At 45.1% G+C, this 24,097-nt stretch overlaps 1 protein-coding gene across 6 annotated transcripts in view; it reads right to left on the bottom strand.

Annotated features, from left to right (window-relative positions):
• The window catches only part of SFI1 (SFI1 centrin binding protein), a 281,420-nt gene that overhangs the window by 189,906 nt on the left and 67,417 nt on the right, over positions 1–24,097 (bottom strand). For all 6 annotated transcript variants that reach the window (XM_068105729.2, XM_068105731.2, XM_068105732.2 and 3 more), the window contains one exon: positions 15,400–15,466. In XM_068105729.2, the coding sequence (XP_067961830.2) occupies positions 15,400–15,466 (67 nt within the window). The remainder of the gene's footprint in view (positions 1–15,399; positions 15,467–24,097) is intronic.

Here is a 24,097-nt window from a genome sequence, read left to right as displayed (position 1 = left end):
GGGCGCATCTCCCTCACATCCGGCGCGGGGCCGCGTATATATCCGGCGGGGAGTGACACGCCCTCGGCTCGTTAGCGCCGCCCCAGATGGCATCGGCCCATGGCTTCTCATTGGGTGCGGGGGTTACCGGCTCCGCCCTTGACGAGGGGCCGACAGGGAGCCCCTTCGTGGTAACCCCGTGGAGCGCGTGGTCAATGGTGGCTAACCGAGCCGGAAGGAGGACGCCCACTCCCCATGCCGTCACCGCGCCGCCCCCCTCTTTTGTTGTTGTTGTTGTAGTTGGCGCTTCTTCATGGGGAAGAGATGCGGAGAGGTATGGGGAGGTCCTAAACTTCCTAACAGGTGCCATATAATCACATTCTGGTGCAACGAAGAGTCATAATTAATGGAAACAAGTCCTTAACTGACATAGATTAAGAATAACTAGGAAGATGTCCGAAAGTTGTCTACGTGTGGTGCGGGGGACCTGGGCACGACATTTAATGGGGGGATGAAGGGGAAGATCGGCTCTAATGGGTGTTGTTTACAGACAATGGGACTAGGGAATGGGGTAAGGGAGAGTTGGGGAGTATCGGAGAAAATAGGGGAATATTTACAAGCGGATATGGAGGCCAAATTCCATATTCGCAACAATATATATGAATATGTACATATACCCATACACATTTGCTCCATAATACTGTAGATAGATGTGTAAAGCAAAAAAAGGTACTCGTGTGAACAACATGGAAAACATTTACCAGGATACTGTGGAAGTGTAACTCAGTGTAACTTATTAATTGGCACTGGTAACTTATTAATTAAACTGGTAACGAAGCAGATACATTTTACATGCAAACTCTGTGAAAGACGAGTTTGTAAATGAGTGTCAGGAATGCGCCCGAACATGATAATCTCTTGTCCACCTGGTCACAGCCCCTGGCTGAAGCACCCCCCTATCGTTTGGTAAACGGAACTCACAACAGGAGGGGAGCGAGCTGATGCCAGGACTTGGTACATGCATGACCTCGGGGCATTAGCGGAGAAAGGATTAACGGTCAGCGGACAGGGGATTAAGTCCAGTTTGTCCATATAAACGAGAGCAAACGTGGAGTCGACAGGACTTGTTACCAGGAGCTCTGACCAACGGGAGTGGCGGAGGAACATCAGCCGAACGAGAAGGACCATGCGAAAAGAGTTAACCTGGTCCATTGAATTATGCGGTATCATTTGGTAAATGGAATGAAGTGAATAACCAGTTAATAAAGTTGAGACCTTTTATGAAACCTGTGTCCGGTCATTGGAGTCTTGAGTCTAACAGCTACAAATTCTTCTACAATTTGGAGACACCGCTGACATCAACTGGACACAAACAAGTCTTTAAAAGGTGAGTGTGTCTTGTTTTTGTCCAGTATGATTTACGAACTTGGGAATAGTTATGTTGTATATACATGGAGGATTTGTGTGGGACTTGTGATTGTCCATAGGTAATCCAAGGATGAAACGTTTTAAACGATTGTAGCTATTATTCGTGTTTTCCTAAATGATTTCTGTAAATACGTATTTTTGCGCTGTCTAAATAAAATGCACAAGGTCGGCGCTGGTCATTAAAGGCCTTACTGTGACCTGGAAGCAAACGGAGCATGCGTGCACCTTGCGACCATTTGCTTCCAGGACGTGTAAGGCCGGTAAAGTAGTTTTTTTTTTTTGCACTTGTTCAAAGCACTCGACTTGCTCGGCGAGCGACAGGGAACCGGGAAAGGGAATTATATTTATATATATATATTTTTGCCTCATTCCAATTTATGGTATTGCGACAAAACGGCTTATATCTTTGGAACGACTGGTCGGATTTAGACAAATTAAAACTCGTTCGATCAACAAATAAATTCATGACAGACAATCCCACCTCATGCCGGTCCAGAATTACTGTGAAAGATGGCGATTGGATAAAAATTGCATACCAACACTCCCTCACTGTCCCTCATTGTCCCTCATGTCCATTCCGGCACCCTGCTTCCAGGAAACAAAACCAGTGCTGTTGTTTTTTTTTGACGAAATTTGCCAGATAAATAGCATGGGTGACACGGACAAAATGATTGGATTTTGGTGAAGACCCAGGTGCGAATCCGGCTACGAGAATTGTTTAAAGTGATTCTTCACCATAAAGAGATCGGGTGAAAAGCGATATACATGATATTTAACATAATATACTTATTAATGTTATTATTTTAATATTATTCATATATTAAAAAAAAAAAAGTGACAAAAACACGCCGATTCCATTTTTGGTTCAGGTCCGAATCCAGATCCGGCCTATCAGTGGGATACAAAACATAAACTGTTCACCAAGGCGGAGATATGCTCTCTACTGAGCGTCGTTCTAGTTGTGTGTTTGTTCGTCTGGGCGATATCTTAGCCATCCTTTGAGATAGGAAGCTGAAATTTGGGGAAATTGGTGAACAAGTGCTTTTGAAAAATAATAATAATAATAATAATAATTCTGTATTATTTGGTTAACCAGTTTGTGTGAAACCTCAACCTAAATATAAAAATTGATCTGCTTGGTGTTAGTTTAAGGGCTGTTCCAAATTTATCCTGATTATGAGAGATAATTACAGGAAATGTGTACTGTTCTTGTTTGGTGATTATGAGACAAAAACAGCAGAGTGGGAATCGGCAGACAATGGAACAGCTAGCGACGAGTGTTTGTGAGTAACAACCACCCTCTGGTCGAGGCTCATAGGAGGGGTGATGCTTACTGATTCGGCACGCTTACAATAGGTGTTAATGGTGGGATGTCAGAGGTTTTGGTGTGGTTTAATGTTCACACTGTTTTGGAAAATAATGCTCGATGCAACATGATCCTAAAAAGAACCCATCCCTACATCGAAAGATCAGGAAGGGAAGGAATGGAAAATTTGAAGTATTAAAGTTACGGAACTCAAAATGTCTGGGTTTGGATGTAGTCATTAAAGGATTGAGTCATTCATTGGTGTGATGATGGTCCTAATATTTTGATAAATGTTTGATAATGGTCCTGGTAATTTTAGTCTGGTAAGGTAAGGTAAGGTTAGTCCTGGTAAGGTATATTGCTGGGGACCCGAGGATGTGCCTTTTCAAGGTTTAAAATTAATCGGACAAGTGGGTCCCAAGGTATGGTCACCGTACTCGCAAGCCGTTCGCTTTGGCTCTGCGAATGGACCAAACCATTTCATTTAAATAGAGGGGGGGTTCTGTGGTCGTTCGCTTTGGCTTTGCGAATGGACCAAACCATTTTATGTAAATAGAGGGGGGGGTTCTGTGGTCGTTACTGCCACGTGGTTTCAAAGTTTTTGTTGTTGTTTGCACGCATGTTTTTTTTTGCAAGCACGTACGTGCGGGCACGCCCTAGTATATATAAATCGAGGTAATATTGAGTATGGAATTAATTCCTTTCAACAATGCAAAGGGTGACAAGATATGGGATTTAATGGGATTTTAATGGGATTTTAATGGGATATTGGTTTAGGAATGTTTAGAGGTCATTGCAATGTGATAATTACTTGTGATCATTTGTTGTTGCAACGTTTTGGGAACATTCAAATGTTGGGTTATGCTAACGTTTCCACAACGTCGCCACAACGTTTCACTTTCGTTGTTGCAACGTTTTGCTCCAACGTTTTGTGAACATTTAAATGTTGGGTTTTGCTGACGTTTCCACAACGTCGCCACAACGTTTCACTTTCGTTGTTGCAACGTTTTGCTCCAACGTTTTGTGAACATTTAAATGTTGGGTTTTGCTGACGTTTCCACAACGTCGCCACAACGTTTCACTTTCGTTGTTGCAACGTTTTGCTCCAACGTTTTGTGAACATTTAAATGTTGGGTTTTGCTGACGTTTCCACAACGTCGCCACAACGTTTCACTTTCGTTGTTGCAACGTTTTGCTCCAACGTTTTGTGAACATGCGACCAGCCTCTCATGCACAGATTTATCCCATCTCGTCTTCAGTTGTCATACCCTTCCTCCCGTCCATGGTACACGGAATCTTGTGGTGAGGCTGTTGCCCAGAAACAACTTGCCTTCGTCTCCTGGAAAGCAAATCCAACGGAAGGAAATCTCATTTCCTTTCACAAAGCCCGAAACAAGTGTGTGTCCACCCTCAGGAGAGCCAGGAAACAATATCTCTCCGTTCTCAAGACCGAACTCTCTTATCTGTCTCCCTCTTCCAAATCCTGGTGGCGTCTGGTCAAATCCGTTTCTGGTGTTTGTTCCCCCTCCATCCCCTCCCTTACCTCAAACGGCTACACAGCTGACTCCGCACGTGAAAAAGCTGAATGCCTCAACTCTGTGTTTGCCTCTAAATCTTGTGTCCCAAACCCATCCCTCTCTGTACCCACCATACCCAGTCGTACCCTGCTGCTCCTGGACTCCGTGTCCTTTCCTCCTGACAAGGTGGAAAAGTTTCTGTCAACCCTCGACTCTGATTCTGCAACTGGACCCGACGGCATCAGCCCACGGGTCCTAAAATCCTGCTCTGCTGCTCTATCTCACCCTCTCTCTGTTCTCTTCACCCTCTCTTTTGCTCAAGGTCAACTGCCATCTGCTTGGAAATCAGCCAACATCACCGCTTTGCACAAAAAAGGTGCAAAAACAGATCCTAGCAACTACAGACCAATCAGCCTTCTCCCAATTATCAGCAAAGTCATGGAATCCATCATTGCTTCTGATATGAAATCTTTCCTCTTCTCCAATGGCTTGATCTCTGATCATCAATTTGGTTTCAGACCAGGTCACTCTACTCTGGACATGCTGCTTCTGCTGTCTCAACAATGGATGGAGGTCCTCAATGCCAAACAGGAAATTAGAGCTGTCTCCCTCGACATATCACGTGCCTTCGACACGGTCTGGCACCCCGCTCTGCTCACCAAACTCTCCTCCTTTGGTATCCATGGAAATCTCCACGCATGGCTGGCGGACTTCCTCTCTAGTCGTCGTCAACGTGTGGCCCTGAATGGGTTTCTCTCATCTCCTCTTCCTGTTCAGGCTGGAGTTCCCCAAGGCAGTGTTCTGGGCCCCGTGCTTTTTCTGGTCTTCATCAATGATCTCTCTGACTCTCTCGAAAATCCTCTCTATCTCTTTGCTGATGACTCCACTCTCTGCCGCTCCATTCCTCTTCCCTCAGATCGGCAGTCTGCTGCCTCCTCACTCTCTGAAGACCTGGACAAAATCACAGTCTGGTCAAACAAGTGGAACATGTCTTTCAATCCTGACAAATCTCACACTCTTACTATGTCTCTCCGAAAAGATCGACTGGACAACCCTCCCATCTACTTTCTCAACAATCCTCTCCAAGAAGTTCTGTCGCTCAAGATTTTGGGTCTCACTATCTGCCATGATCTTTCTTGGGAAAACCACATTTCCAAGCTGGCCTCCAAAGCCAGTCGCCGACTGGGCATCCTCCGTCGTGCGAAGTCCTTCCTCGGCACACCTGAGCTCCTCACCACATACAAGGCTTTCATCCGCAGCTCAATGGAATACTGTTCTCCCCTATGGGCCGGTGCTCCTGCCTCACACCTAGCTCGGCTTCACGCTGTTGAAACCAAAGCTTTCAGAATTATTGGAATCTCCCGCGATGAAGCTATCTCTGAGGGCCTTTCACTCACTCACCGCAGGCAGGTAGGTGGTCTTTCTGTCTTCTACCGACTCCTCTCCGGCCTTGCACCCCCAGCTCTCTCTGTGCTCTGTCCCCCAAATATTCCTACAGGTCGCACAAGATCTGCCAGCAACCCTCTGATGGTTAAACTGCCGAAATCTCGGCTCTCCGCTCACCTTCACTCTTTCATTCCTCTTTTCTCCCGCCTCTGGAACAAACTCCCTCACTCCCTTCAATCCCACTCCTCCCTCCAGGTCTTTAAAACAGCTGTTCACCACCATCTCTTATCTTCCCCCATCCAAAACCTTGATCTTTTCTACCCCCGCTAATTCACCCCAGATCCACCTTGTTTGAAATTCCAACTTCTTTCCTGGAAGTCCTGGCAGTGTCCATATGTTTTATACCTCTCCCACTGCCCCCTTCCCACGCCCCCCCCCCCCAAAGCCCTCGCCCTCTCTCAGATCTCTCGATGTCTCCATGTCTCTCGGTCCCTGCTCTCAAATGTTGTGTTTGTGTCCTTCCCCCTCTCTCCCCATCTTGTCTACCGCTCCCTGTTATATGTTTTATGTGTCGGTTTGTCTTTCTGTGTGATTAATGTTCGCTCTTTCACGAGCCTCGATCTTGTATACAAAAAAAAAAAAAAAAAAAAAAAAAAAAAAAAAAAAAAAACATTTAAATGTTGGGTTTTGCTAACGTTTCCACAACGTCGCTACAACGTTTCACTTTCGTTGTTGCAACGTTTTGCTCCAACGTTTTGTGAACATTTAAATGTTGGGTTTTGCTGACGTTTCCACAACGTCGCCACAACGTTTCACTTTCGTTGTTGCAACGTTTTGCTCCAACGTTTCGTGAACATTTAAATGTTGGGTTTTGCTAACGTTTCCACAACGTCGCTACAACGTTTCACTTTCGCTGTTGCAACGTTTTGCTCCAACGTTTTGTGAACATTTAAATGTTGGGTTTTGCTGACGTTTCCACAACGTCGCCACAACGTTTCACTTTCGTTGTTGCAACGTTTTGCTCCAACGTTTTGTGAACATTTAAATGTTGGGTTTTGCTGACGTTTCCACAACGTCGCCACAACGTTTCACTTTCGTTGTTGCAACGTTTTGCTCCAACGTTTTGTGAACATTTAAATGTTGGGTTTTGCTGACGTTTCCACAACGTCGCCACAACGTTTCACTTTCGTTGTTGCAACGTTTTGCTCCAACGTTTTGTGAACATTTAAATGTTGGGTTTTGCTAACGTTTCCACAACGTCGCTACAACGTTTCACTTTCGTTGTTGCAACGTTTTGCTCCAACGTTTTGTGAACATTTAAATGTTGGGTTTTGCTAACATTTCCACAACGTCGCCACAACGTTTCACTTTCGTTGTTGCAACGTTTTGCTCCAACGTTTTGTGAACATTTAAATGTTGGGTTTTGCTGACGTTTCCACAACGTCGCCACAACGTTTCACTTTCGTTGTTGCAACGTTTTGCTCCAACGTTTTGTGAACATTTAAATGTTGGGTTTTGCTGACGTTTCCACAACGTCGCCACAACGTTTCACTTTCGTTGTTGCAACGTTTTGCTCCAACGTTTTGTGAACATTTAAATGTTGGGTTTTGCTAACGTTTCCACAACGTCGCTACAACGTTTCACTTTCGTTGTTGCAACGTTTTGCTCCAACGTTTTGTGAACATTTAAATGTTGGGTTTTGCTAACGTTTCCACAACGTCGCTACAACGTTTCACTTTCGTTGTTGCAACGTTTTGCTCCAACGTTTTGTGAACATTTAAATGTTGGGTTTTGCTGATGTTTCCACAACGTCGCCACAACGTTTCACTTTCGTTGTTGCAACGTTTTGCTCCAACGTTTTGTGAACATTTAAATGTTGGGTTTTGCTAACGTTTCCACAACGTCGCTACAACGTTTTACTTTCGTTGTTGCAACGTTTTGCTCCAACGTTTTGGGAACATTCAAATGATGGGTTGTGCTAACGTTTCCACAACGTCGCTACAACGTTTCACTTTCGTTGTTGCAACGTTTTGCTCCAACGTTTTGGGGACACTCAAATGTTAAATAAACCGGATAAGAATTCACGAGTTATTTAATTATGAGCGATTAATGAAGTACTCATTTAATTAATTACATTTCTTATTAAATTACAGTAATTACATTACAGTAATTACCTGAGGTAATTACAGTAATTACAGTTCCGGTAATTACAGTAATTACAGTAATCATTACAGTAATTGCAGTAATCTTATTACAGTAATTACATTACATTAACTCAGGCACCTTTTGAGTAAGGAAGCTGATATTTGGACATGACACTGACCAAGTGATGTGGCTGTCAAGGAAAATATTGATTTATTGATTAATCATTTAATAAATTAACTCGTTGATTTATAAATGACTTATTTAATTAAAAGTCCTCAGAGATACATCTTCGGATGAAATACTTACAGATTGGTTATGCTATGAGTCAATTGATTAAGGAAAATATTTTGTCATATTGGCCATATTGGCAATTTCGTGGCCATATTCGTGGCAACTCAGTTAGTGCCACTGCACCTTTAAAATGCATCCCTGCGTTCATTTTTCGATCGATTGAGTTGAAATTTTGAACAATCGGATCTGGACTGTCGCTGTTGACGACTCTAGCACGCACTCGTCCAATCAGGATGGAGCGGTATGGTCCCCGGATTATCACTGCCCGCAGTTTTAATTAATTTTACTTTTTCTCTTGGTCATATAATTTTGAAGACATGCATGTCATGATAGAGGAAATGTTTGTTCTGTTAAACGGAATAAATGTTGTTTATTTGTGTGGGTGTGTATTTTTGTGTATTTGGATATATTTTCACGACTAATTCCAGTTATCGTCCTGCAAAATGTCTGCTCGTTCTTTTTCCTTTGAGTCGTAAATTCCTGTTGAACTCTCATTAAAATGCGGAATTAAGTACGCTGTGTGATGATGGAGATCCTTGATGACGAATCAGGAATAGTGAATGAGCAAACAAATATCACGGATGGTACACCGGATAGGGAAAATGTAGATGAAACCCCTTTTGCTCAGGTGCTGTGCAGCGCTGCACAAAGATCCATATGAGCGGGGCCTGGGTGCTGTGTAATTAGTACACAAAGAACCAATTACTAGGGTGCTGAATAAACACAAAGATCCATTTTTGGAGCTGGTTCTCCCGGTGCTGTGATTTATTCAAAGAACCAAATCTTGTAAGAATTAAGATATGATTTGTCGACATTATAAATACTTTAATATATGTAACGATTTTTGTAACGATCATCCTGCAAAAGGTCTGCTCGTTCTTTTTCCTTTGAGTCGTAAATTCCTGTTGAATTCTCATTAAAATGCGGAATTAAGTACGCTGTGTGATGATGGAGATCCTTGATGACGAATCAGGAATAGTGAATGAGCAAACAAAATAACGAATGCTGCGGCTAGAGCAGTGGAAGCGATTTTTGAATTGTTCAATGATTATTCGATATTGTTATGACTTATTGTCAATAGGTATACTAAGTGGCCATGAGGTAGCCTGTTGCTATGTACAGTTTTATTCTATTGTTGATTATACCACATAGCTGTGGTGATAAAGGAAATGTTCGTTTAAATAGATGATTATGATAGGACCATGACTATAAAATCATGATGATTATTATGAATGATATCATAGGGTTCAAATGCAGAATGCTGCATGAACTTGGGAAAGAACTTTCAAGCCCTATGGGATAAATTGGGTATTACAAGCGATGGAGTTTCAAAATTTAGCATGATTGAAGGAATTTGACAGTCCCATTTCAGGAGTTTTACGAAATTTATATTGCCAAGAGATTTTGGGTACTATTAAAAGAAAAATGATGAGATATTTTTCCCAAAGAACTTTAATATCTGCCATCCATTTTGGCTGTCTCACGAATGAAGGATGAGTTGCCTTTAGTGGTTGCAAAGAAAATTTGTGGAGACCAGGCAAAGTGGGGAAATATGTCAGATATGACCCTAGGACAGGACGGTGATTCATCAATTAACATGAGGTACGAACCAGAGGTGACGGTCAATGGATGGACCTGTCCTGACATCATTGGGGAAAGGGCTTATGCAAGGAGTCATCCAAAATGATTAATTTGATTTATTGATGAATATTGATGAATTAATTGAAATTGAATAATTGATTGAATTGTTAATTGATTGAATCTAATTGATTGAATTTAATTGAATAAATTTAACTGAATAAATTGAATTGAATATATTGATTGTTTGATTGATGAAAATGCGGTCTCAAGAAAGAAGCTTTGATATCTTTGCGAGATATTAACAATGTGGAGACAACCTGGGAAAATTGAGCAAGGTGGTGAGTTTATATACAGATATATATGTGCGGTTACCATTGTGTGATTTCCCCGTCAACAGAGCGGACACCTGAGGATTCACCCATTTCATACTGACCCTCCGGCTCATCTGCAAATGCTGATCTGTGAGATTGGATTGTGCAAAAGCCACGGCTGAGGGAGATTCTCTGGAAATCACCGTGTGAACAGGTGGAGAGACCCTTCCTGGAGGTACGAGTGAAGCTTTAGAGGAACAAACTACAACACATCCAACGCTACTTTGATAAAAGGCAGAATGGGACATGGAGCCTGCAAGAATACACAAGGACAACCAGAGATTCCACAAAAAGGTACTTGTACACATCATATGTACGACCGTTATGGTGCAGAAGCTATAAGGCAGGTCGAGAATTGGTATTTGTGGACAAAGGGACATGATGAGGAGTTTCCAAGAGATGGTACATTTGAGCGAAGTCGATTGGAAAGATTGGAACAAAGATTGAAAGCCAGGAAGAGACAGAATCTAACGGTAGACTGGCTTGCATTCCATCTTTGGGATGGTGAATCCAGACAACGGGAACAGCAAGAACGGATAACGGATCTAGAACTTAAAATAAAAAGGATACAGGATACAGTGGAGGAGACAAATGCACAACTGCCCTCGAAATTAGGAATGAAAGTGACGGTTGTCCCATCTGATTTCCAGTTGTCTCCCCAAAAAGGACGGTACAGAGAATTTTTTCGTGTTTCAGGAGACAACGAGAGATTGCAGTGGCAACTCAGGGATGTAGAGATGCAACCCAGCAATACAAATGCACAGGTGCACAGACCAGGAAACGACAGAAACCGGTGTTTCGAGTGTGGAAAGATGGGACATTGGAGAAGAAGATGTCCGTATGTCAACAGGAGGACAAGGTCATGGGGCAAACCAAGATCAAGGGTACCAGTGCGTACCGGTACCTCAGACAATGATTAGGCCTTCATTGCTGCAAATCCCAAATGATGATTGGCCTCAACAGATTCGATTACTGGACAAACAAGAATAACTGTCGATGATTCTTGGGTCTGAAAAGTTTTCGGAGCAAGAATTATTCATTTTTTCTTTTGCTTGTAAGCAAATTAGTAATTAATTGATCACATGCCGAAATTGGATCTTTTATGTTGGGCACACAATTTTAAATTTACAAAGTTGGAACAATTGCTTTGCAAATTTTAAACCAAGGGACAAGGGTCACATGATGATCAGGTGGGAATTTCGGACTATTGTTCCACACGATTGATAAGTCAGTGGTCGACTGACATGTAAATGGGTGTGTAGTCAAATTTGGATAAATTATTGTGGGAACTGAAAGGGTAATTTCAATGTGACATCATAGGGGTTTTCTAAGAATAAACTTTTTGGTCCATTTGTGTATTAGCATTTCTAAAATTGAAGGACAAATTTTATGAAATTGAAATAAAATTGACACCCATCTTGATCTGTAAATAATAGTTCCAACGCAAACAAATACGCATAATGCATGTGTGTGTGTATTTTTTGTGTGTCAATGTTAGTGTTTTTTATTGTTTTGTGTATCAATCTTACAAGATTGTTGACACCGACAGTGTGCCTGTCTGGAAATGGATAGTTTTATGTGGATGGGATTGAATATGCAGAGAATCTGTAAAATAAAATAGAAATAAAATTTGATTATGAACATTATCTCTTTTGTCAAGGGAGATGGAATATAAAGATTTGATGTGCTGGGTTATGAGCAGCCATTAATTAAATAGTAAAATTGTGAGTAATTTGGGGATTCCATTTTTGATAGAATTTATATGAGAATAACAGCTATTTATGGATATGAGCTTCATAAAAAGAAATGAGGGAGTACAAAATTATCCAAATTTGGGAGAGGTCTTACACTGACTTCCCAGAATACTCTGCTCATGGATTTATATATATATATATAAACTTGAATTTTATCAGCATATAAATTGTGCTGCATGTATGGATGTGTATTAGGCATAGATGATATGGGAAAATAGTAAAGAAAATCTTGCTGATTTGAACTATTGTGAGTTTTAAAACGGAATGCATTGTGAATCTTAAACCAAGGGGCAGACATGAACGCGCTGTTACGTTATTTATACTCAGAACGCGCTGTTACGTGTACCTGCAACATATTTGTTAATCTCGCACACCTATATTGGCATACTGGTGTCAGTAGTACTCACTGGGTGCATAGAAATGGATGAGCAACAGTTAAGGGGGTGTAAAAAAAAAAAAACTTACTTGGATATTTTCTACAAAAGTAGGGGTTTCAATATGTGGTACCATACACATGGGATTCATCAAATTAAGTTTTGGAGTTCAAACAAAGTCACTGGTTAACAGATGGGAATGGATAGTAAATAAATTCTTCGATGCTGGGTAAATGAAGTGAGATATTACAAAGACTTATTAGAGCTATTGTTCTTCCTTGCAGCAGTCGGAGAAAATTTAGATCCAACATAATGAATCTATAAATGAATGTGATAGGGATAATATCCTCAATTTGTACTAATTATTTGATTGTGGGTAAAGGAATTAATTAATCGTAGTGGATTGTTAACAAGCAGCCTGAAATGTCCTGAGAGTGTGCATCCATGTAATCAGAAATCCCAGATTTGTTTTTTTACAAACAACATTTTGGTAGAGATCTTATGTGGACGAATACTTGCTTGGTAGATAAAAACGGTACTGCATGTTGGCAGCCACTTCAGTGGCCATTTAGGCCGAACAAATAGGAAAAAACTGTAATTGAATATGTAATTTACAGATGAGTATTTGGGAAGTAAAAAGGGAATTTATTGATTTGGGAGACATTTTTCGAAGGTTTATTAAAGTGTTGCAATATGACATTTGGCAAGGAAAATTATTGGATGGGAAAATTAGATCTGTTTATAAAATGAGTTTGTTGACCCATTGAAGTTAATTCTTTGAATTGTTGTTTAATTAGCATGTTGAGTTCAAATTGGAAATAGTTTGGTAGAGCTTTGGTTAAAACCTTTGGTTGCAGTGTTTTGGAACAAATTGATAAACCGTAGGAGGTTGATAAGAATAGAAAGAAATATGGACCTAAAATAGAAAGATTGTTATGATGATATGAATAAATACTGAGATTAAAAGATTAAATCAAGTGATGTTGCAAATGAAACAGTAGAATTAAGATAATGGCATAACGACAATGTTATGAGTTGTGTCAATTACAATATCAGTGAACTCATATCACCACGAGTGACACACTGTTAGGAAAAAGAGGGAAAAGAAAAAGTGGAGAGGAATTATGGTAATAATACATTATGTTTAATTTGTTGGTTTGAAAAAATTGTTGTTGGGAATTAGGTATTCCCGTTTGTGATTGTAATCATATACAATGCTATTCTTAGTTTAGTAATAAAATACATACCTGATTGAATATTATTTGTGTGACGCATATAAATGAATATAACTTTTGTGTTAAGGAAAAACAACAAATTGTTGAATGTGAAACTGTCGGAAGATATACATGATTATGCTGATTTCATGGTAAGATGTACCCTATCTGATTCAGTGTGTGCGGAAAGCAGATTCAGATGTGACTGAGCATAAGGATAAGACGAGATCACATTTTGGAGGGATTGCTAACGGAATTGGGAAGAAGTTCGAGAAAGAAAATTTGTGGCTAAAAAATGAAGTTCATCGTGGCATACACCCTCTTTCTCAAAGAATGATGAAGACATTCTCCCATGTAACTTGGAGATGAATGCTTACCTTCACCAAGGAAATTTATGTGACCATTTGCCTGGATCACACTGCAACATATGAAAGAAAGGCGATCACTTACTCTTGTTCGAAGGCTTCGAACATTCACCACATCAGAAGTTGCAGGACAACGACATTTTACCTGCAACCTCTGTGAAATGCGGGGACATATGTTATTACTTCACCAACGTCCGGGGAACCAGCATGGAGCTGCAAAAAACGGCTGTGCCCTTGTCACAACAGCTGTGCACGATTCTGCTGGTTGCTCCTGGTAAGGACCATGAATGACCTGAACACCATGGTCCCAACATCATTGTGGATGCATCCGGCATCCCTGTTCCACATCTTGCTGGCCAATCAACGTCACACCAATACTTGCTGCCCACTCACAATGAGGGAGGAGGCAAGTCGACTACAACTGGGTGAAGGCCTTGTTCAGGAATTACTATGGTTTACAGCAAAAAGTGGCAAGAATGCTACAAGGAGAGCAGGGTCAGTCTATGACTCCGCAATGTTACCACAACAGCGAAATCCTACACGAAGTAGTGCAGGAGCTATGAAGACATTAGGAGAAAATGTTTCATACCAGGATTCAAACACAAGTGATCAGCCCTTCCTTTCAAACAAAGTCAACATTTGTGTGGAGGCAAACGTTTTTTGCCAGATGGTGCAGATGCTTTACAAAACTTGAAAATGAAGTGAAATTGTTGTATCTTGGTGATGGTGAAGTGTTGTTTTGAAAATATATTTGTGATGCAAATGCAATAGATTGAACGATATGGAAGGGGTCAATGACCAACGAAATGTTTTGTGATTCTTGCAGGATGACGGTGTATGCCCAAGGGAATTTGATTACCAAAGTGATTGATTATTTACTTATACTTGTAATGATGTTTACTTGTAGTGATTGATTGTTTACTTATATTGATGTTTTAGATTAATGGTTAATATAAACAAAAACAAAAAGATGAGGGAATTGTGGAAGTGTAACTCAGTGTAACTTATTAATTGGCACTGGTAACTTATTAATTAAACTGGTAACGAAGCAGATACATTTTACATGCAAACTCTGTGAAAGACGAGTTTGTAAATGAGTGTCAGGAATGCGCCCGAACATGATAATCTCTTGTCCACCTGGTCACAGCCCCTGGCTGAAGCACCCCCCTATCGTTTGGTAAACGGAACTCACAACAGGAGGGGAGCGAGCTGATGCCAGGACTTGGTACATGCATGACCTCGGGGCATTAGCGGAGAAAGGATTAACGGTCAGCGGACAGGGGATTAAGTCCAGTTTGTCCATATAAACGAGAGCAAACGTGGAGTCGACAGGACTTGTTACCAGGAGCTCTGACCAACGGGAGTGGCGGAGGAACATCAGCCGAACGAGAAGGACCATGCGAAAAGAGTTAACCTGGTCCATTGAATTATGCGGTATCATTTGGTAAATGGAATGAAGTGAATAACCAGTTAATAAAGTTGAGACCTTTTATGAAACCTGTGTCCGGTCATTGGAGTCTTGAGTCTAACAGCTACAAATTCTTCTGCAATACAAAGTCAAGGATAACCCGCCAAGGCAATTATATAACAAGGGTCTGAAATCATAGGAAATCTGGAGCTCATGTAAACATAAAGAGGAAAATTGAATGGTAATCAGTTTTCCTCGTTAACAATACAGCAAGCGATACCTTTTGCAAACGTCTCCACACCATCCACTCCCGCCATTTTTGGAACGAGTTGTGCAGGTGAACAGTCCTGTCGAATAAAGTGTAATCACATTTTTACTACATACTGGCAATGTAAATAAATTGTTAAACATTAAAAATTGCATTTTAAATACAATGTATACATTGCTTATCAATGGGCAGCACTTTATAAAGTCATGGCCAATGCTCAACATTCCCATCTTAATGTTGAAATTTCATTCGCAGAGACACCTTTTTGGAGCAGCATCCAACTATCCATCACATGAGTGGGTGGTATTTATTATGTACATTACATATCATGACCACATCTATAGCCAAACAACCATATAATAAGGTTGTGTGTGTGTATATGTGTATGTATATATTGTCGTGAAAATCAAGCTCAGACACGACTTGACCTCTGGGTAGGTTTAATATCATTTAGATCTGTAGTACATCCTGTAAGAATACATGCATGCAACAGGCATTAAAATCAGAGTATTTCATGAGCAATGGTCGATTCAATATAGCAATGGTCCAACAGAGAGGACAGTCAGCGCAGCATTTAGGGGCGTACATACCATTCAAACTACAGGACTATGTCACAGTGAGTTCCGCTGGAGTGTCCGCGCGCCCCGGTTGTTCCGGGTCTTATAGACGCCCCTTCTGTAGCGAGCACACCCTGGGTTCACCTTGGTATAATTTCACTACATTCTCCCCGCCGTTAGAACTATACTGCCGCTCGGCAGGTTGCAAGCAAGCATCAGCAATAAACGAATGGGTCACGTCAATCCACGTCAGTCGGTCCACCCGTAGCGGTCGGGGCGGCGAACTTCCCTGCCAGTTCGTGTTCGGAATCTACCGGGCACGGCGTCCCCAAGCCCGGAGTCCCCCGCGTCGGAATAGCCGCCGGAGGTGGGAGTCGGAGGGGGCGCCCCTGTGCCTTCGGGCACGGGAGTGGGGGACGACGGGAGTAACGGTGGTAGTTCCATAGGGGAAGCTTCGGTAGAGTCCATAGACTCGTAGACGGGCTCGTCGATATCCCTGTCGTCGTCCCCACATGGGGCGAGATGGCGTACGGTGACGGTAGACTCGCGGCCATCCGCCGTTAACACGCGAGCATGCTCGGGATTAGCCTGGAGGACCTGCACCTTGTCAACAAGGGGGTCGTACTTGCTAGCGCGAACCGCTCGTTTGAGATAGGCGGGCCCCGGTTCAGCGAGCCAGCTGGGTAAAGATTGGATACTGCCGGAGCTTCTAGGGTGGTGGAACAGTCGTTCGTGAGGAGTCTGGTTGGTGGCAGTACATAGGAGAGCCCGGATCGAGTTTAGAGCGGCAGGTAGGGACCACGCCCATTTATCGAGGCCTCGGCCGAGGGTCCGAAGGCTTAGCATGACGGCCCTCCATATAATCCCATTAAAGCGTTCGATCTGCCCATTCGCTTGGGGCCGGTACGGGGTGGTGTAGCTCGAAGCGACATTATGCTGGAGCAAGTAGCCCCTCACCTCCTGGGACAGGAACACCGCACCCCGATCGGTATGCACGTAGGCTGGATACCCGAACATAGAAAACAAATTCTGCAGGCACCGAATAACCGTGGCAGCCGACATATCCCCGCACGTGTAAGCAAAGGGGAATCGGGAATACTCATCGACGATAGTGAGCAGATAGCGAGAGTTGCTCGACATTGGCAGCGGCCCTTTGAAGTCCATCGCCAAGCGCTCCCACGGTCTAGTAGCCCTAACGAGTGTCCCCATAGGAGGGTTATAAAAACGCGGTTTGAGTTCCGCACAGATCGCGCAATCACGGCAGATGCGGCGGATGTCCTCAATCGAGTACGGCAGATTGCCCTCGCGCACAAAATGCGCGAAGCGCGTTACCCCGGGATGACACATAGTGCCGTGCAAAGTGCGCAGCCCCTCCAAAGTTACAACCCCCACGCAAGTGGCCGGCCTCCATAAGGCGTCAGCGACCAGGTTATCCTTCCCCGGGCGGTATTTGATGGTGTAGCAGAAGTCGGCGAGTTCGATACGCCAACGGGTGATTTTCTCATTCTTAATGCGCTGAGCATGTAAGGTGTCGTACATAAACGCAACACTCTGTTGGTCCGTGACGATTTGGAAACTCCGCCCAAGCAGATACGGCCGTCATCGCCGAATTGATTCGACGATCGCGTACGCTTCCTTTTCGACAGACGAATGCCTCCGCTCGGCGGAGGTGAGAGTCCGCGAGAAGAAAGCCACAGGGCGGCCTCCTTGGGAGAGAGTCGCCGCTATCGCATGATCCGAGGCATCACTCTCCAAAACGAAAGAGGCACTCTCGTCAATCGTCGCGACAGCGGCGCCAGCGATGTCGACTTTAAGGCCCTCGAAGGCCGCCAGGGCGGCCGGGCCCATGGGGAAAGTGTCGCAGGCCACGAGGGGCGGAGCTTCGCGGAGAAATTTTGCACCCACTTTGAGTAGTGGGCGAACAGCCCTAGAGCGCGTTTCAGCGAAGCCCGATCGCTAGGCGGAGCCATATCGAGCAAAGGGCGCAGACGCTCCTTATCCGGAGAGACGGAGCCATGGGTCACGGTGTACCCCAAAAGGTCTACCGTGCGTAGAGAGTATCGACACTTAGCCGCATTCATGGTTAGGCGATATTTCCGCGCGACCTCGAGGAAGCATTTCAGATTAGCGTCGTGATGCTCCTGGTCATACCCACAAACCGTAAGATTGTCCAGATAGACAAAGACATCGGTCAAATTCTCCTTCGCAACGAGGTCATCCATAGCCCTCTGAAAACAAGCGACTCCGTTAGTTACCCCAAAGGGAAGTCTCGTGAACTGGTACAACCGCTGACCCGATTCAAAGGCTGTAAAGACGCGATCAGCCCTAGAGATGGGGACTTGATGATACGCACTACGCAGATCGAGAGTGCTATAAACGGAATACAGAGCCACCTGGCGTACCAGGGCGTCCATCCCCGGTAAGGGGTAGGCATCCAGCTGTGTAAAACGATTAATCGTCTGCGAATAGTCGATTACCATGTGCCGGCGGTGGGCCTCACTCCGCACCACTAAGACTTGGGCCCGCCACGGTGACCTACTGTGTTCTATAATACCATCCTTTAAGAGCAGGGCCGTTTCTTCTGCAATGAATTGCGCGTCCGCGCGAGAGTAGCGCCGCGATTTGACGGCTACAGGGGTACAATCAGTGGTCAGGTTGGGGAACAGTGAGAGAGGCTCCATGTCCATTTGAGCGAGGGCGCACACAGCGAGCGTGTCCGGCCCACCGAAGTCTATTTCCAAACGTCCATGCCGCTTAAGGAAATCAAGTCCTAACAGAACGTCAGCGCATAAAGCAGGTAATACCATGAGATACACGTCCGGGAACGTGCGTCCCTTTATCACAAGTTTCAATCGACACTTTATCACAAGTTTCAATCGCCACGCCCCTTTTGTGCTCAACCAAAGTCCCTGAGAGGCCATGAAGATCCGGCGGGTTGTCCCGAGAACCGGCCACCCATGTTGATGCACGAGTCGCTGATCGATAAAACTATCCGTGGACCCCGTGTCTATCAAAGCTTGCGCAAAAACGCCCGCGACCGTGAGCGGAATGATGGCCTGCGCAAGGCCGGCAGACCCGGCAGGTATTGTACCGGCCGGGCGAGAAGATCGCGCCTCGCGGGTGGACCCCACGCCGGCTGCAATCCTTCGGGCAGCGTCGGCAGGTTGGGCCTCAGCAGGAGCATTGAAGTCAGTTGGCTCATCAGCAGTTTCATTTGCCAGAGTGGGTGTGTGTAGGTCGTAAGAGCAGCCGCCAGATGGCGCTCGAGTCACGTGAGAAAGATCTCTGCCGTCTGCAGATTCATATGCCAAAGTGGGTGCATGTAATTCGTAAGAGCCGCCGCCAGATGGCGCTCGCGTCACGTGAGAAAGATCTCTGCCGTCTGCAGATTCATATGCCAAAGTGGGTGCATGTAATTCGTAAAAGCCGCCGTCAGATGGGGCTCGAGTCACGTGCTGCGTTTGCCGCACATCGAGAGGAGTTTCCAAAGCAGGAGCATGTCGCTTGTTTGAAGTAGGCGTTCGAACGCCAGTCAAGGTCGGTCGCGCTGTGGCCGGTCGCGTTCGCGCCATTTGTTTCGGCGGCCCGCTGTATCTCACCAAGGTCGGGCGTGTAGCCAGAGGCCCGCGAGAAGGAGAGCGGCTCTTCAAAGCCGAGTGAGGCGCCCCGTCCGGCGCTCGATCTGTTGGCTCCGCGATGAGCCCATTCAAGGTCGCGCGGGGACGCGTGCCCCGAGCGGCCTTCCTGCAGACCTTTGCAAAATGGCCCTTGGTGGAGCACAGGTGGCATGTAGCCTCCCGGGCCGGGCATTCAGAGCAAGGGTGCTGCCGATTCCCGCAAAAATAACATTTTGCATACCGGTCAGGCCGTGGCCGGGCAGCGGCGGCAGCAGTGAGGCCGGAAGCGGAGTCCGCTTCAGGAGCTCCCAGAGACTCGGCCGTAGTGGTCGGGTCCTCCTCCGTATCCTCGGCGGTAGCCCTCTCCGGTCGCGCGAGTTGCGAGGTCCCCGCCACGACTCGTGGGTGATCATATGCGGTGGATTGTTCTCGGGCATCTGTGTATACGCGTGCCAGCCGTAGTGCCTCTGTAAATGTCAGATCCGCGACCTCCAGGAGCCGGAGCCGCAAAACTCCAGAATTAATTCCGGAGATGAATGAATCTCGGAGCAAGTCGTCCTGCACTTGCTCGTGGGTCCGGACGTCCTGCACGCAGTCTGCCAACAGGTAGCGCAACTCCTGCGCGAAGCGATCGATCGATTCAGATGGTTGCTGTCGCCGCTGAGAGAGTTGATGCCGGCCGTGCACAGCGCTCCGTGTCTTTACGTAGAGGCGCTTCAGCTCGGCTAGAGCCGTAGCGTACGTCCCAAATCGAGAAATGTTCCGGAAAACGGTGTGATAGACCTTCGACTGTAACACGGACAGCTTTATCGCTGCGGTGGGCTCTGTTTCGTGAGCAGCAAAGTAATTCTCCAGCGTTTTGAGCCAGTGAGTGAACTCCGATGCTGATCCCTCAGCTTGAGGGTCGGCTCCGAGAATCGGTACCACGATCATCTTGTGGTCAGCCATTCCGGCGATCTAAATGATATTAAATGTCGTGAAAATCAAGCTCAGACACGACTTGACCTCTGGGTAGGTTTAATATCATTTAGATCTGTAGTACATCCTGTAAGAATACATGCATGCAACAGGCATTAAAATCAGAGTATTTCATGAGCAATGGTCGATTCAATATAGCAATGGTCCAACAGAGAGGACAGTCAGCGCAGCATTTAGGGGCGTACATACCATTCAAACTACAGGACTATGTCACAGTGAGTTCCGCTGGAGTGTCCGCGCGCCCTGGTTGTCCCGGGTCTTATAGACGCCCCTTCTGTAGCGAGCACACCCTGGGTTCACCTTGGTATAATTTCACTACATATATTGTCGTGTCATTCCCTCAGGTGAACACCACAGGGATCACGAATGGTCAATAGCGAGCTTTTAAACTCCGAAGGCGTTGCCCAAATGCGGATTTTATATACGCGGGGGAAGAAAGGGGAAGAGGAGGCTGAAGCTTACCTCTAGCGAGATCGCCAGCAGTCCCAACCTGCAAAAAGTAACTCAAACCGAGGAGGATTAAAAACGAACAAAAATTAACAGGTTTATTAAAACGGAATGCCGGGACAAAGAAAATGCGAAGGTAAGACTAAGTTCCTAAATGGAGCACTGTGGCACACAGAACCAAACACAGACAAAGGGATAAAAGAACGTTGGAAAATAAAAGTGTGGTTTATCGTGCACTTAGCTCTGATCAGCTCGGGGAAGGGTGGGGGTTTGGAGGGGGGGGGGGGTCTCGCCAGGAATCGCCAAGGCCCTGGAGGTCCGGCTGGCATTGCGTGTGTAGCGCGCGCGTTGGCGGGAACTAGGCTTCATTGCACCAGTTCGTGCTGCAGCGCTCGTACAAGGCCTCGTCACGCTGTAGCGGCAAGCCGCGCGTCGTTTCCGCCTGCAAAACTCTGCACATCTCCCGGTGGCGTCTCTGAACACGGCCGATCCAAGCACAAATGCGTGAGCGAGAAGAACAAGGGAACCAGAGGAGGGCAAGAGGAGGGCAAGATCAAAGTGTGAAGGGCGAAAGGCAAGAGCGAAGGCAAGGAGCAGAGGGCAATAACGAAGGGTCAGAGAGAAAATGTCAGTCCTCGAGTTCTTTTAACGTGGGGTCCTGATGTCATCAGCGCTTCTCCACCAATCAGCGCGCCGCTTCTTGCTCGCCTCTGACGTCATCGGTGGTCCTTGCCAATCGGCGCTCTGCTGGCTTTCCTTCCACCAATCAGCGGGTAGCTTCTTGCTCCGCCCTGGCCAATCACGAGTCCCTTATTACCCCGGCCTTCCCGTTGGTCAACTCCCACTGAATAGCGAGTTGCTTCTTGCTCCGCCCTGGCCAATCACGGCTCCTCAGGGCATGTCTTCGGCCTGCCTGTCTTCCGTGGCGATGTACAGTCACGTGAAAAAGTAAGTACACCCCATGTTTAGTTTTGACTTTTTCAACATATTTCAACATACAGCTATTTGATCTTCATTTCAACAATATTGACAGATAAAGGTGATATAATATAACAAATATCATGAAACATTTACATTTTGTCGTCCATTGTATAATTTAAATAAACATAAATGCAAATTTCGCATGTGGGAAAAGTAAGTACACCCCTACATTTATCACTACTTCAAATACCTAAAATTAGAATCAGGTGCACCAGCTCAGGTGCAAATGATTAGAACATCATCAGAGAGGATCTTGGAGGAACCTGTCTTATTTAAACCTCAGACATTTAGTTTGGTTTGGTCTTTGCTGTTGAATTGTGCGGGGTCACCATGCCTAGATCAAAAGAGCTCTCTGCGGCCTTCAGAAAGAAGGTTATAGATGCCTACGAGTCTGGGAAGGGATTTTAAAAGATCTCCAAACAATTTGAAATCAATCATTCGACTGTCCGGAAGATCATCCACAAGTGGAGAAGATTCAAAACAACTGCCAACTTGTTCAGGCCAGGCCGCCCCAGCAAGTTCAGCCCGAGAGCAGACGGCAAGATGCTGAAAGAAGTCTCTAAGAACCCCAGAATGTCATCACGGGACCTACAGGTAGCTCTTGTCACTGTTGATGTCAAAGTGCATGAGTCTACCATTAGAAAGAGGCTGCACAACTTTGATCTACATGGGAGGTGTGCCAGGAGGAAACCTTTGCTGTCCAGAAAGAACATCAGGGCAAGACTAACGTTTGCCAATGAACACCTAGGCAAAGACCAGCACTTCTGGAACAATGTGCTCTGGACAGATGAGTCAAAGGTAGAGCTATTTGGCCACAGTAACAGAAGACATTTTTGGCAAAAACCAAAGACAGCATTTGACCACAAGAACCGGATACCAACTGTAAAGCATGGTGGTGGAAATATTATGGTTTGGGGCAGCTTTGCTGCATCAGGGCCTGGGCAGCTCACCATCATAGAATCCACTATGAATTCTTCATTCTACCAGAGGGTGCTTGAGGATAATGTGAGGCCATCTGTCGGAAAGTTGAAGCTCAACCGAAGGTGGACCTTGCAACATGACAATGACCCTAAACATACCAGTAAATCCACTAAGGAATGGCTGAAAAGAAAGAAATGGTGGGTTCTGGAATGGCCAAGTCAAAGCCCGGGTCTAAATCCCATCGAGATGTTGTGGGGGGATTTTAAATGAGCTGTGCATGCAAGAAACCCCTGTGTGGTATTTCTATAGAGCATGGTGTGGTATTTCTATGCAGCATGGTGTGGTATTTCTATGCAGCATGGTGTGGTATTTCTATGCAGCATGGTGTGGTATTTCTATGCAGGAAGGTGTGGTATTTCTATGCAGCAAGGTGTGGTATTTCTATGCAGGAAGGTGTGGTATTTCTATGCAGCAAGGTGTGGTATTTATATGCAGCAAGGTGTGGTATTTATATGCAGCAAGGTGTGGTATTTCTATGCAGCAAGGTGTGGTATTTCTATGCAGGAAGGTGTGGTATTTATACGGCCTCGAGACTGGAGCTAATGAGACAGACCAGCCGAGGAAGGCAAGGAAGTTGAGGAACTCACTTGACACGTGATCCTGGCCGTCGCTGATTGGGACATACACCGTGAGATATCTCGATTAGATTTGATCGATGTAATTACATAACAAACGTCCAACAGTTACACCCCTCCATTCCTTGGGCCAATGGGCAATCTCCATGTTACAGAGTGCATCTTGAACCTCCTTATACAAGATAAGAGATCTACGCAGCAACACCATAAAAACGGATTTATTTACTGTGCGAGCTGATAGAAATAGTAATTAGGAAAAAAGTTAATCCGGATGTGAAGAGTTTGTAAACATCAACATGACACATTGACACGTAGCATGGAGTTTAAACTGTAAAAAGTTTTTTTTTTTAGTTTAAACTGTTTAAAAGGTAAAAAAAATAATATATGCATATGTAGCGGCTACCGCTGGGTTTTCACAATCGCCTTGCACCTATCAAGGACGCGGAGCGATCACCATGCCGGGCTCGTCCAGGACGCCCGGGCAGGCCCGCGCTCAACTCGCCAGGCCTCGGTCGGGACGCCCGGGCAGGCTCGCCCTCAACTTGCCAGGCCGCAGCCAGGACGCTCGGCCACG

The sequence above is a fragment of the Myxine glutinosa genome, chromosome 2 (assembly GCF_964187855.1).
Source record: "Myxine glutinosa chromosome 2, kmMyxGlut1.1, whole genome shotgun sequence".
In the NCBI taxonomy this organism is placed as follows: Eukaryota; Metazoa; Chordata; class Myxini; order Myxiniformes; family Myxinidae; genus Myxine; species Myxine glutinosa.
This window is presented reverse-complemented; position numbering and strand designations above follow the sequence as displayed.